Source organism: Hemibagrus wyckioides, linkage group LG15 (assembly GCF_019097595.1).
Source record: "Hemibagrus wyckioides isolate EC202008001 linkage group LG15, SWU_Hwy_1.0, whole genome shotgun sequence".
Lineage (NCBI taxonomy): Eukaryota > Metazoa > Chordata > Actinopteri > Siluriformes > Bagridae > Hemibagrus > Hemibagrus wyckioides.
In genome coordinates, this window is record NC_080724.1 from 20,140,024 (window position 1) to 20,155,175 (window position 15,152).

At 37.4% G+C, this 15,152-nt stretch overlaps 1 protein-coding gene across 2 annotated transcripts; it reads right to left on the reverse strand.

Moving 5' to 3' along the window:
• Positions 1 to 593: 593 nt before the first annotated feature.
• Positions 594 to 14,722, reverse strand: etv7 (ETS variant transcription factor 7). 2 transcript variants are annotated; one of them, XM_058409263.1, is made up of 9 exons: positions 14,494 to 14,722; positions 13,404 to 13,503; positions 12,354 to 12,518; positions 11,201 to 11,287; positions 7,037 to 7,171; positions 6,705 to 6,845; positions 4,776 to 4,918; positions 2,104 to 2,204; positions 594 to 1,093 (listed from the first exon to the last, which is right to left on the reverse strand). In XM_058409263.1, the coding sequence occupies exons 1-9, from the start codon at positions 14,527 to 14,529 to the stop codon at positions 910 to 912; spliced, it is 1,092 nt and encodes a 363-aa protein (XP_058265246.1). In that variant the 5' UTR covers positions 14,530 to 14,722; the 3' UTR covers positions 594 to 909. The 2 variants fall into 2 exon arrangements, with proteins under 2 accessions (XP_058265246.1, XP_058265245.1); XM_058409262.1 differs by having other exon boundaries at positions 6,705 to 6,866.
• Positions 14,723 to 15,152: the final 430 nt, after the last annotated feature.

Sequence of the window (15,152 nt, forward strand, 5' to 3'; positions counted from 1 at the left end):
CATGGCTGGCAACAGAGTTCAATGTGTGAGCTGGAGCTGATCTCCAGAACCCAATTCAGACTACTCTCCTCCCACTTCCTCTTTTTTTCCTGAATGGAAAATCCTCTTGGAATTTTCCATGACTTCAGTTTAATTTAATTTATTTTTTAGACTCCATCTATCCTTTTGAAATAAAAAGCTGGTTGATTTTTATTTCCTCAAGTACAGCACTGAATACCTGATCAGTAATGGTAGACTGGGTTCATTTATTACATTACTGATTCCCTCACCCATTCGCTCACAAAACAACAATTTAAAACATATATCTTTAATGTCTCTGCTATAATCTCCAAAATATGATCTAGTTTGAAAATACAGGAAGTGTTTTTTTTTTCACTCAAACTCTGATACTTATCCATGTATTTTAGAAATCTTTTATTTCTGCAAGTTTTTTTACTGTACAATCAAAAATAAATTATTTCTTATTTTCATCTTTATTCTTTAGAATTTTTCCACATATTCCAAGTGTAAAAAATGACATGGATTGCATTTATAAGGAAAAGCTTAAAGAATGAAAAATAATCAGAACCAGTAGACAATGTGAAGAAATTGCATTCTAACCAAGAAAACTAAATATATTTTAATGCTTAATGTAAAACAATAAAAAACATGATGATGATGATGATGATAAGAGTTGGGGTGATGGAGTTGGGGTGATAGGATGATAGGAAGAGTCTGATATTTACAGGTGGAAAGTTAAGGTAATTTGGTGATGCTCAGGTGTTTCAAGTTGAAATGAAATGAAAGCAGGAAGTAGGCCAGTTTGGTTGCCATGAAGACATTTGGAGTGGAAACTGGGACAAGCAGGGTTGGGATTTGAAGCATGATTTTTTTTTTTTTTTTGTGATGAAGACTGGGGTATTGTGGTGGTCATGGCAGTGGAGATACACTGAGGATGTGAAGAGATTCAGGACTGGAAGGGTCTGGGCTTGAGGATGGCGACACCTCCAGTGTTCCCTCTTTGTAAACAGAAGAGATGGGACTGTCGGGAGACTCAGGAGGGTCGGAGCGATCGGACCTGCTCTGAATGATCTCATCAGGAGTTTTCAGGAATCTACCAAAAACAGAAGGAAGAATTCAGGGTGAATGAAAGGGGTATTGAGGATCAGTGTTGAATTTCTGAACTGAAAATCTTCACTAGCTGATCATTCATTGATCATTGTACATGTGAACCTCCTGCTCATGTGTACAGAGGCCAAAAAATGGAATTTCCTCCCGTTTTTGTTGTGTCCATGTTGATGATTGTCTGTCATGTTCCACTTCACAGTGGTGATTAATATGAAGCTCATATGAAGGGAAACACTCAGGACTTTGAGGGAGTATTTCTGTTTCTCCATTGCCTACTAGGGGCGATTTATTCACAGAAAAGTTCCACAAAAACTCCAGAAATTGTTATTTGTTCCACATAAGTGTTTCTATCTTCAAAGTAAATGTTTATGTCAAACCCATTTCCTCTTTCTGAGATGCCCCAAGTGCTTGTTCTTCTAAAAAGGAGCTAAAATCTGAAGTTCAACCAGTAAAATTCTGTGTAAGGTTCTCCAACAGAGGGGAAAAACACACATCTAAAACACACTGAAAGCCGACAGACTCGTTTTAGATCAGACTCACAGCCTGAAAATCATTTGTTTATACTGATTCGAAAAGTCTGATAAGTCCATTTCCGTTTTCTGTTTTTTTTTTTGCCTGCAGAACAAAACAACTCCCTTTTAAAAAGCTTTAATGTGTTCATGCACTTGATCTGGACTTTTTTTTTGCTTGGTTTGTCTAAATTGTAGTGATTAGTATTGGATCAAATTTATGCTTGTGTCACTTGAACATGTGCTGCAACAGGAAACGGGGGTAAAATCTTAGATAAAACAATTGATATTAAAGATTTTGCTTGAATTTAAACCTAAATATATAATAGATTGAAGAATCTTGAAGATATAATAGTTTAAAGATATTAGTCTATTATAGAGACACGCTATGATTCTTTTTGACCCTGACATACAGTATATACAGTATATGGAATTTTTTTTCCATATTTACGTTTTTTTGTGAATCATACCGAAGGTTTTCACTCACCTGAAGAGGAGTCTCTGTCCTGATTCTTTTTTGATGATGTTGAGTTTATAGTAATGGCGCAGCGCTCGAGACATTTTCTCGTAGGTCATGTTGGCCCGGTTCTGAAACACACACACCGAATCGAACAGACGTTTAAACAGAGTGTAAATAAACTCTTTCTGTGATCACTGTTCTCATGCTGGTTCTCTGGCGTCTTACTGCATGTCGTAATGATGCTGTAATGCATTTGTCATGTTTCATGTCTTCAGTATGCCCTTGAGTAATATTGAATCTTGGAGACTATAGTGGGTGGGAACATGAGATGACAAGTCGCACACATTCTTTAGTCAGTCTGTCAATCCTTTTTATTATCATTATTCTAATTTCATTTTATTTTATTTATTTATTTTGCATCAACTAATTGCTCATGTATTTGCCCATGAATCCCATGTGACCAGTTTTAGAATAAACAAGCTGTCCATCACTTTTTTTTGTTGCAGAAACTAAAGATTAGTTCCAGCTAATTACCAAGTCTGTGATGGACTGGTGACCTGTCCAGGGTGTACCCCTGCCTTTCGCCCTATGTGTGCTGGGATAGGCTCCAGCAGACCCCCGTGACCCTAATTAGGAATACTTGGGTATAGACAATGAATGGATGGATGGATAATTACCAAGTATCCTCAAGTAAACATCCATGATTACTAAATCTTTTTGTTGTTGTTGTTTTTGTTTTTTTTTAAGCTCACAATTTTCCTTGCACCAAAGTAATAGATGTAGATCGTATATACAGATCAGTTAATACATGTTATTTGATTCCCCATCAACCGTTTACATTTCTGGAATTTGGCAGAGGCCCATATCCAGAGTGACTTACATTGTATCTCATTTTTTATATAACCGAGCAAGTGAGGGTTAAGAGCCTTGCTCAAGGGCCCAACAGTTGCAGCTTGGAGGACCTGGGATTTAAACTCACAACCTTCTGATCAGTTGTCCAATGCCTTAACCACTAAGCTTCCACATCCCCAAACTATAATCTCAGCCTCAGACATCACACACACAAACTATTGGCTGAACGCCTGATGCACACTTCAAGTCGCCTTCTGATTGGTTGGACTCTACAGGATTTCCTGGGTGCTTATCAGGGTCAGCTTAAACACTGGATTTCACAGTATAGACCCTGTATGACTTTCTTAAATAAACCATCTATTGTGTGTTTTTCAAGACTTTACATTGCCATATGCCACTAAACATGATACTGAACAAAACGAACTGTGGTTGCTTTACATGTCAGTCAGACGCCCTATGAGGGGGTCCTTGACCAATAAAAATTGCTCAGGAATCCAGACCTAATGCCATCAGTCTGAAGATCTTGTTACATGAGACTAAGCAAGCTACAGTATAACCCTGAACTAACGGCTGATGCATTAAATACTTGACGTTATAAATAGAAGATTCTCCACAAGGGGGAGCTCTGACTGCTTGGTCTGTGGAGACCCTGAATAATATCAGGCAGTTGTTTTCCCATCATGCTTTAAGTGAAAAGAATGTAGTTACCATCATTTTAGGGTTTCTGCACCAATCTGTTCAAATCTAAAGCTGTTGTGGGTTTTATTCAGCTGTTTATGTTTTCTGAAGGTAAGAATGTTTTCTAACATGTTTCAGGATACTGCAGGATAAAAATATAGATTTCTTCACTTGTATTATGAAGGTATTATGCACATCTTTATTCTCCTACTTTAATACTTCATATCTAGAATGTAATAGTGAAGAAAAGTTTGAATGATGATAATCATGATGCTGGAAGTACAGGAAGGGAAATGTTTTGAGTTTAGGTATTTATCTGGTTTCGTTTCTGGGACTTGCGCCAATGACCTCTTGTGACCTGAGATATTTTTGAGAGGTGTGGTGTTGGCATGTGTGGGACTTTTTGGATTTTGAGCTTTCCATTATTTGGTTTAAGCTGCACTGATGGCTTTTTTTTTAGTTTTTGAACTGCTAGTTTTTGTGATTAAAGAATCAGCATTTATGTGAGAACTTGACCAACCTGCTTGTTCTAATTATGTCTTATAGAAGGTCATTGAACTGTCTTCTCACTTCTAAGTGTACAGCCTAAGCTGTTGCTAATCTATATATACAACAGAGCTTATGTGAGACTAGCGGTACTATCAGAGAGTCATATCTGAGTGTCTTTGTGAGTGTGTGTGTGTGTGTGTGTGACTGTAGAATGTTGTACAGTACTGTGGATGAATTATATCAACTTTTTTGGATTTTCATGTTGGCTGTTTTGTGTGTGTGTGTGTGTGTGTGAGAGAGAGAGAGAGAGAGACAGAGACAGAGATAGACAGACAGTCTTTCTAACTCTTTAAACAGCTAGCTAGTTTAAGCACTGTTTAAGTTATAAGAGACTTTATGTTCATTGCGGAGCAAAAAAAAAGCCTCAGTACTATTAAGCAGTTCCTCCATTTTAAGATAATTCATAGTGATTGCTGTAATTGCTGTTAAACTACTTCCTTAAGTGAAACTGGTACATCTTATTTTTTAAAAAAAATAAAATTGATTCTTTAATTTATGGTAAGCACTTTATCCTGTACAGTGAAACACCCAAGCACCACACCTTTTACATGATATTTCTTACATGATTTATTTGAGATGGCCAAAACAGGAAGTGAGAGTGAGCTCTAAAGTGCACTCACCTTATGGTTTCCCCAGAGGCGAGCGAGTCCGTTGGGGTCCACCACTCTGAAGATCATAGAGTCTCGATCCTCCCACTTGATGTAGGGTTCATATCTGGTGTCCAACAGCAGCTGGTATACGTAATCCCATAATAATCTGCAATCTGAAGTGGTGGAGGATAAGATGACATTTATTTCATTTAAACTAATATTCAAAATGCAGTACAGTTCTGTGCTTTGGCTGGCAGATAATAAGACACAACCTGTGTGTGTGTCTGTGTGTGTGTGGGGGGGGTATGTGTGTGTTTGTGTGTGTGTTAGAGTTTATATTAAACATTTCCTCCACCATGCAATGTAGTCTACTGACTGTAAGATTTGGTTGCTAAGCAACATAACGTCTATAACAAACATATTTACAACGTCTCGGTCAATCAGATTTTACAACTGTTGTTTTTTTTTTCCTTTCATGATTTATGGTTAGGGTTATTTTCACATGAAAGTGAGCCGGTTAAATGAATGAAATAAAGAAATAAAAGACATGCTAACACAAGCCTTTCCCTTTTACAGCTTTAGTATAAAATTCAACCCTTGCCTTAGTAAACAAATATCAGCTAGCTTGTCAGCTTCATTAGAGGAATACTGTATGTAATTGTAGCTAATTTATTAGCCCTGGATTTTAATTCCACCATATAAAGTAGTACTAGTTTAGCTAACAGTACTAAACAACTAGAGATATTAGAGAATTGGTCTGGTTACTGTTTGGCAGATAGCTCAAACTAGAGAGGTTTGATTAGCTAAAAGTTAAAATGGTGTAATTTTTATCCATGGTGTGCTTCATGTTGCTGTATCTTGGATTCTGACTTTTGTGTACTTTCGATTATGTTCGGATCTAGAGTTGTGTCACTTGAACTGTTGTGTTGTATCGTATAGCTTTGTGGATTTTGTGTGCTTGGAAGCATTGTTTGCTTTAATTAGTTTGCTCAGGTGTTTAGTTTCAGCCTTCCTTAAGGTGTGGATTGTGGACAAGACTTAATGTACTTAACTTATTAATATACAGTGGGACCTTGTCATACGGTTGCCCTCCCTTACGAATTTTTGCCGTAAGAATTTTAATTTTACAAGAAATTTGCATTAGCATACGGAGCCTTTTCGGCATACGACTGAACCGAACGGCGGCTAAGTCGCATGTACGTCTGGGAGCCGTTCAAAACTTGTTTGCATCAGTGGAAAGCTAAGTTAAGCCAAGTGAAGCCAACCGAAGTGAGTTTATGAATTTTCTGAATTCTTTTTCCAGTCAGTGAAAGCTGTTTGGAAAGAGTCAACCCACGTTTCCAACGTTCCCCTTGGCATGCGTTTAAAAGCTAGGTGATTTTTCTGGCATTTTTTTTTTGTTGACAGATTAGTGGCGTGGTTGGGTCTGTTCTATTTTTACCCAAGCTTGGTGGCACGACTTCCTGTGAGGAGCCTTGACATGGAATGCTTGGCTTGGGTCAGTTCTTTGTAAGCACCCATACAGTTTCCATACACTTCGTATCGGTCATAATTAAATTCCTATGCCGAGATTCCACAGTACGTTAAAAAGGTGTATATTAGATTAAGTATATATTAAACTAGCTTTTATTTCTTCCCGTTTGTCTCAAAAAATAGATTCTATATGATAGATTAGTGACTGATTTGTTCATTAATAGAGACTTCAGTGCACTTTTACAGTATATGTCGCTCTGGATTATGCGTCTGGCAAATGGTGTAAATATAAATGAATATGTGTGTAAGCAAAATGTGTCAAGGCTATATAGTAAAAAAAAAAAGTGCTCATGTAATTGGATAGGGATTTTGACTGATTGAATTTAACTTGAGGATATCATGACACGTGCGAATAAATGTCTAGCGCTGTAGTTTTATCTCTATTTAGGCAGTACAGTGCTGGAAGTAGAGTTTCCATGTGGCTACCTGCGATTTTTCCGTTGGCTTCAGTGCTTGGTGTTTTGATCCTGGATGATTCTGTTTTGTAGGACAGGTTGAGCGGTTCATCTGTCCTGCTGAAGACATTAGGATGGGCAGCCAGGACTGGAGACAGCTGCGATTTCCTTTCTTCATTAACACACAGAGTTTCTAAGTGATTTAGGAAAAGATACTTGTGACGTAACACAGTATAGTAAAAAATCTTGTATTAAAACTTTAATATTTTTGTATTTGCATCTTCATTAAAGTTTTCGCTGTAGCTCTACAGTGTTATCTGCTGTAGAAGCTGAAATGTGTTGTGTAATATTTTGCTTTCAGACCTGTGTGCGTTTGTGGAAGGCTGTACTGCTCAACCTGGGAGTTTTGTCTCATTTCTGGACTTGTGGTTGTTAAGGTTCGAGTGTGTGGATTCACTGAACACACAGGCACAGATCTGTTAGCGGCACTGCACAAACCTGCAACGATGATGAGAGAGAGAGAGTTAGTAACTGTTAATAAGTAGAAATGTCTGAGTCTCTTGCTAAAAATAATGCACATAATCCCACCGAGTCCTAAACAGCAGCAGTTCCAGTAATATAGTCATACTGTTATTCAAGTCAATAGCAGGCATCGGTTGAAGAAAGGCTTAACAGTGATTTAATGGAGGTGTTTTACTGTGTGAATGAGATCTGCAGCATCACAGAAGGACAAGTGAGTCATATTCACATGAGTGTAGCTTTTCTCACAGAGCTAAATGAAGAACTCGGTCCCTCAGGGTTTAAAAAAGGATTCTCAAGTAATAACCAGACAAACAGAGTAACGATTTAAAACATGCTTTTTTCTTTGTGAGTGCAGTGTTCGGTCTGTCTGTCTGTCTATCTGTCAGTGCCTGTCTGTCTGTCTCTCTGTCTAAAAAACATTTGGGCTTGATTGTGTCTGACTTGAGTAATGTTGTAGTTAAATGGTTTTTAGCTCGTTGGCTCAGAAGCCATGTGATTTATTGGCGAATGGAAAAAAGCCAGGTTTATTTCAGGTTTATTTTCAGCACAACACGACTCCATTTGTTGGCAGTAACCACACCTTCCGATCCACTGCAGATATCTGACTCTACCAGTATCTAAAGTGGCCAGGAGAATAAAAGCAGACAATTTATCAAGTTACACTCCTTTTGTTCATTCGCACAGGAGGAAGAGGCCGAGAATTTTATTTCCTTTTTGTGGAACTAGTGCTGCAGGTCAGTGCAGGTTTTCATTACCATTCTGGCATCGGTACAAACAGGAAATAAAAAAAAAAAAACAGCAAACCAAAACAAACAGTAGCATTCGCCACCTGTGTGAGACTGAAGTTATGGCAGTGCGTTGAATGAAAGAAAGCATTTGAGTAGCAGTTTCGGTTGGATTTCTACACGTCATGAACAATAACTCAACATGTGACTGGAGTTAACGTAAACGGGCAGGCTGTATGAATTACACAGCACAAGTGTCCAATGTGAAGAATAATAGTGTGGGAAAATAAAACAATTAAAATATAGTTTTATCTGCAAACATGTCGCATGGCTGCATTTTCTACTGAACTTTTCAGACACAAAATATTTTCCCGGGATGATTGTAAACTCCGGCTGTACAGAATCCTGGGTTGTGTAGTTAGAGGTTTCACACTGTTCACACTGTACCTGGGCTTAACAATTAATCCTTATCTTCATAATCTGATGTTACACACTCTACATGTCTGAACCCTGCTGCAACCTCCTTATTATTTACATATTTGCACCGCCAACGAACTGTATAAAGCATGTGATTGATTAAATAACTACCAGTCATGCGCAGATGTCATTCTGCACCTGAGCAAGCAATGTTATCTTTCACATCTTTTTATCTTTGTTGTGTAGTTAACTAGCTAATTTTACTGCCTTGCTACACACCTAGCGCACACTTCAGTGATTTGTCTCCTGATGCCACAGAGAAGTGTTACAATGTCCTGTTCAGTTTCTGATTGTGTGTCTGTGACTAAGCATCTAGTCATAATGCTCTAACGGTACATCGTTTCATGCTGCAATGTGGAGTTAACGGTGAAAAAGCCATGCAGTTGCTGCTTCAGAGCAGAGTTTCATAATCCCAAGTAATAAGTGTGAAATGTTTCTCTACCCAGGTTAAGAGCAGAACAATGATAACCTGGGGTTAAGATCAGTGTGAAAACCCCTCATATAACGTGCCTGTCTATCTGTCAGTGCCTGTCTGTCTATCTGTCCTGCTGTGCCTACCTGCCTGTCTGTCTGTTTGTCCCGCTGCACCTGACTGTCTGTGCCTGCCTTCCTTTCTGTCCCTCTGTGCCTACCTGTCTGTCTGTCCCTCTGTGCCTACCTGCCTGTCTGTCTGTCCCTCTGCCCCTACTTGTCTGTCTGTCCCTCTGTGCCTACCTACCTGTCTGTCTGTCCCTCTGTGCCTACCTGTCTGTCTGTCCCTCTGTGCCTACCTGTCTGTCTGTCCCTCTGTGCCTACCTGTCTGTCTGTCCCTCTGTGCCTACCTGTCTGTCTGTCCCTCTGTGCCTACCTGTCTGTCTGTCAATGCCTGTCTGTTCATCAGTGTCTGCCTCTCTGTCTTCCTGTCTCTCTGCCAGTGTATGCCTGTCTGTGTATTTGTCAGTGTCTGTCTATATATCTGTCTCTCACACTGTACACATTTAACACAGCAGTGTGGAGTTAACAGTGAAAAAGTCACGCAGATGCTGCTTCACAGAAGAGTTTTATAATCCCAGGTAATAATCCACGTTAATCCTGCTTGTTTCTCTACCCGTTGTTAAGAACAGGGTTCAGAACAACAACAACCTGCAGTTACGCTCCGGTTAAAAGGTTTTTTTTGGTTTTTTTTGCATTAAATTTCTTATAGTGAATAGGATTGTATTGGAAGGAGAATCAGTGTGTATAATGTGCATGGCTCAGTAAGGAATAATGTGGCATCCGAGCTGCTCTGGGAAAGTAATGCTCTCTGAGGCGTGTAATGCTGCAGGACGTGTAAGCCGAGTGACTTCCACCCACACTTGTTGTTTTTGGATAACAAGCACAGTCTTGAGAGTGGAGTTGAACTGATACTACACTGAATACAGTGTTCAACTGACTACTGAACGATACGGCACACATTTAACAGTTTACTTACAGGTAATGGTGTGCCACGTCCAAGAGACAAGTTCCTGTTCACTTACACACACACTCTCTCTCTCACTTTCTCTTTCTCTTTGTCTCTCTCTCTCTCACTCTCTCTCACTCTCTCTCTCTCTCCTTAAGCAACAAACCAGTTTTTATATCCGGTTATTATTAGCATGCCGTAGCAGTCCCTGTCTATAAGCTGTTGCTATAGAAACAATAATATATTAAAGTGTGCATTAATGCTCATGGTTCACGTTACAGCCGGAACTACTGTACATTCGCTGTGATATGGAAAATAACTCACTCCTTCTGACCAATCAGAATCTGGCATTGATCCTCGCTCATTTATTCAACACACAGATAAATGATAAACTATAAGAATAGTATGTAAAAAAAATAAAATTATATATAGATTGTTGACCAATAATATCTCTATTTCCTTAAAAAAAAAATCGTCATGAAACCCTCAGAAGAAATCTCAGAGCCTGACCAGACATGACATGACAAGCGAAAACGTCTTGAATATAGTCAGTTATGTAGCATTTCCTGTTATGAGATTAATAAAAAGCCTAGAAATAGGTTTAATAATCTTATATTCGTCTTAATGTAATATTATAATAGGACGTACAACATAACTGATTATATTTAAGTATTTTTAATTGCTAAAATGTCAGTGAGGATTCTAGAGCTTTCTGCAACACTTGTTATCATTTTCTTATCTTTTTTTTATCTAATTCTTGATCTAGGCCTGACTAACCTCTGTGGACTTCCTCATCTGATCTTTCATCTCTCTTGTCTCAACCCGACTAGAGAAAAGCTTCATGTTGTGAATATTAGCAGCCGCGACCCAGGCGCTTTCTGCCTCTGCTTGAGGAGGCGCTCTGGCTGATGGGAAATGCTGTTCTGTATTGTACACGCTGAATAGGTTTTACACAGAATTTGTGTAATTTCCTAACCCTAATAAACTGCAGATTTTGCTGGAAGTGAATATTTCATATATCTTCATTGCACACACACACACATATTCCTCTCAATGCAAATAAGCAGCATGGACTGTCCTGCCTTCGCTGGAATTTACATATGCATGTCTATACATCACACACTGTACATTTTATACAGGCAATACTTTGAGTAGTTTTGTACGTAACACTCAGTGTGTATGTAGCCATACTTGGTGTATCTCTCTGTATCTCTCTCTCTGTATCTCTTGTTTAGTGTGTATCCCTCTTGCTCTGTGTATATCTCTCTCCCTGTGTATCTCTCTCTCTCTCTCTCTCTCTCTCTCTCAGTGTTTATGTATCACTGACTGTGTATAACCTTCTCAGTGTCTATCTCCCGGCATCATTGAGTGTGTATTCTCACCTGCGGTCCCGAGGGAGCCGGGTGTTGTGTGTGTTGGACAGCGTCTCTGCTGCTTCACGTGCTGTAGGAGTTCATACAGGACGTCACCTGCAAGTTAAAATTAAAATCAGGGCAATTTAGTCATGTCTTTACATTTCACAGCACACTGATATGCATATATATATATATATATATATATATATAAAAACCAATGACCAATGACTAGCCGCAGTAAACACCATGTGCTACATTAACATGCTAACTAGCTAACTACATGATTGTTTTAGCCTCTCAATTGGTTTCTAGACAACCAGAAACAACACACTGGAGGTTTTCCTTGACTGCTTCTTGAAATCAAAACTACATGTACTTAGTGACCACTTTATTAGGAACACCTGTACACCCCCTGCAGATATTGAAGATTGGTCTTTTCCCCTCAGCAGTTTGAAGCCTGCTGTAGCCTCAGATTCCTTCTCTGGCTGCAGAAGAGTGATGTTAACTCCTTCACCTCAAGGTTTGTGATGCTTTTCTGCTCACCATGGAGGTACAGCGTGCTTATTTGAGTTTGAACAAGTCTATTTTTTTCTCCTCTGACTTTCTCAACTCCAGAGATCAGCAGTAACGCTAGAATCAGAAGATATACTTGGTGTTCGTAATAAAGTGGTCGATCACTGTAACGCTAGACTTTTTTCTTGGACAGCAAAGCAGCCAAGAGCTACAGGTTTATTAGCTCACAAATTAATAATTACTAAATAATTATTTTATTTTTCCAAGCATGGAACTTTAAGTGCCTGGTTCAGATAACAAACAAACAAATAAACAAAGAAAGAAAGAAAGAAATGTCTATTATAGACACTATTTTTAGGTAATCTTGTTAATATTTAGTTACTTATTTAGTTATTTATTTTTATTCTCTCTCCCTCTCTCCCTCCCTTTCTCCCTCCCTCTCTCGCTCCCTCTTTTTCCCTTTCGCTCTCTCTCTCTCTCTCTCTTCCTCACCCCCTCTCTCCCTCTTCCTCCCTTTCCCTCCCTCCTTCTCTGTCTCTCTCTCTCTCTCTCTCTTCAGATACAGAAACACACAGATACACACTGACAGATAGAGTTAGAACCTTAATAAGAACTTTTTTAGAACCCTTTCAGCTTCCCTGCAGCAACAAATACTTGTTATTTTTACCTGAACTGGGACAGCGCAGACGGAAATCCTCCTTGGTGAGGAGACACAGCGCTTTTCCGTTCATCTCGAACTTCTCGTGATCGGCACGGCGCAGGGCGTATTCCTTCTGAGCCCACCGCAGCCACAAATTAACATCATCTTTATCCCACAGAGATGGGTTAATACCTGGGAATAAACAACAACAACAAAAACACCGCATGAACACATCATGGTCATGCCACAGCTTTAATACGTGATACATGACATAACGAGGCAAATTTATTTTATTAAATGTTATACGTTTTATAAAATTACACAAAAATACACACCAGGAGATTGGCATAATGGTCATATTTGTTTCATGTCTGATTTTCATCTTTTAATATCAACAACACAAATCCAATGTTTACTTATTTATTTATTTTTTAATAATAAAGAATTTATTTCTTTTAATTTACTCTGTTAACGTTTACACTAATATCATAGATGTAAAATATTTGTTACATAGATGTAACATAAACATGTTAAAATTTGTCCTTTCTGACATGAAATAAGATTTATTTATAGATCATGCAAATATATATATATATATATTTAATATTTATTTTTTAATGATATTTAGTTGTATTTTTAAATAAATAAAAATTAAAAACATTTTATGATTTAACTTCAAATTTCTTTTAGATATTAAATTAATTTCTATGTAATAATTGATATGTACAAATACAGAAATAATAATAATAAAAAAATTATAATAAAGTTTTTGCCATTAAAGGGTGTTTTTGTTTTTTATTATTTTTAAAATTATTTTATTATTTTAATTCTGTTCTGTAATTTCATGTTGCACTCGTACATACACGCTACACGTGAAAAAAATACTGATTTAAAATTTTATTTAGAACTAAGATAATACATTTCTTATTTATATTTTTCATTTAATATTTCTAAAAGTGTTTTAAAGTTTCACATGGACGAATAGGAATAATTTGCCTGCAAACAGAAACGGATCATGAGACATTTCAGCTATGAAACAGAGAATACACCAGAGAAGACGTGATGTTCAGGACTTACGTAATCTTCCAGGGAGTTTGCAGAGTTCATCTGGAGTTTCGGGAAACATGGAGGACGAGGGGTTTGTGGTGTGGAGCTCAGGTTCACCATCACCCACCTCCTAAACCAATAAACGCAACACAAATACACTCTTTATCTGTAAATATTAATTATTTAAAAATAAGTATATTATAGCTTTGTATTGTGACGTGAGTTTGGGTTATTTTATATGTTTTTATTTATTTATTTATGATGTGTTTATTAAAAAGTTAAAAAGAATTAATAAAGATTTTATTTTTCAAGCTTGTAACTTTAAGTACCTGGCTCAGATAACAAACAAATAAACAAACAAATAAATGTCTATTGAAGACACAATTTTAAGGTGATATTTATTTATTTATTTATTTAATCTCTCTCTGTCTGTTTCATTCTATCTCTTTCTCTAGCCTCTAGACCACTTTGGATATGCTCAAATAAAACATAGAAATAAAAAGAAAAGAAAATACCAAATTTATTACAGAAATATTTTACTACCTAAGGGTTTTTTTGGGGGGGGTGTATATTTCTTAATTTCCCTGTATTTAATTCGGTATCTGTGCTTTTATTATTGCTATTTTTGTTCATGAATTATTTCACTTAAAATTAAATTTTAATTCTAATTAAAGGGTATAATCCTGAGCCCTGGTTTCCTGTAAGTAGTCTGACTTACTGCTTGCTTTCTTCAGTACAGTAAAGTGAAAGAATCGTTTAGGGTAAAAGTGAAAGTAAACGGAGGGATTTGAAGTGCGTTGTGCAAATCAGATTTGTGATTTAGAGTTTTGCAATGTTTTCTCAAAGCACTAATGCCTCCGAGCTTGATGTTATTTAAGGATCAAATTAGCTCCTTAATATTTCTGACTCATTAAACCAAAGCTAAAGTTTGATCACTTTTTGTTTAATTATGTTTAATCGCCAGGATTTGTAAAATGGAGGCTGGCTTTCCTGTATATTGTTATCTAATGGTGTATAACTCAGTCGGTGACTACTGAAATAACTAACCCTTAGTGTGTAAACAGACATTATTTGTTGTGTGTGTGTGTGTGTGTGTGTGAGTGCGCGCGCGCTCGCTTACCGTGATGAGTTCAGGCGCTGTAGCGCTGTTAGTCATTTTGTTCTTAGCAAACTTCACATCGCATTATTTTCATCAATAGTTAAACAATTGCTCAACGATGGAGCTTTTAAAAAATCATATCTATTTGTATATCCAATTGATCTCGTGATAAAAAAAGAAATGAAGCTAAATCTTTTCCCCAGATGCAGTCGGTACTGGAAGAGAGAGGCAGGCTGCTGGTAGTAGAAAAACCTTCCGGGAAATGAAAGTGAAAGAGGATCTGTATATGGATTTGCAGAAACAACACGACCAAGAGGCTAAAAAGTTCCAGACACCACAGAGGCAGTGTTGCTTTGCTTGTAGTGTGCTGGAGAGGACATGGAGGAAGATAAAGCAAGATGAATTTATCATTTCATTTGTTTATTAATTCATATAGACCTATGGAATGATAATTATACTACTATTACTACTTTTACTACTATACCACCACCACCACCAACAACAACAACAACGCTAATAATAATAATAATAATAATAATAATAATAATAATAATAATAATAATAATAGTTACTACGCACATTTGGTGCTTGTTGTCCTAATAAAAGCACTGAAAGCTCGCTGCCGCCCTCTAGTGGTAATTTGTCCGAATTTCATTTGCTTACGTTTTATTTGTTTGCAA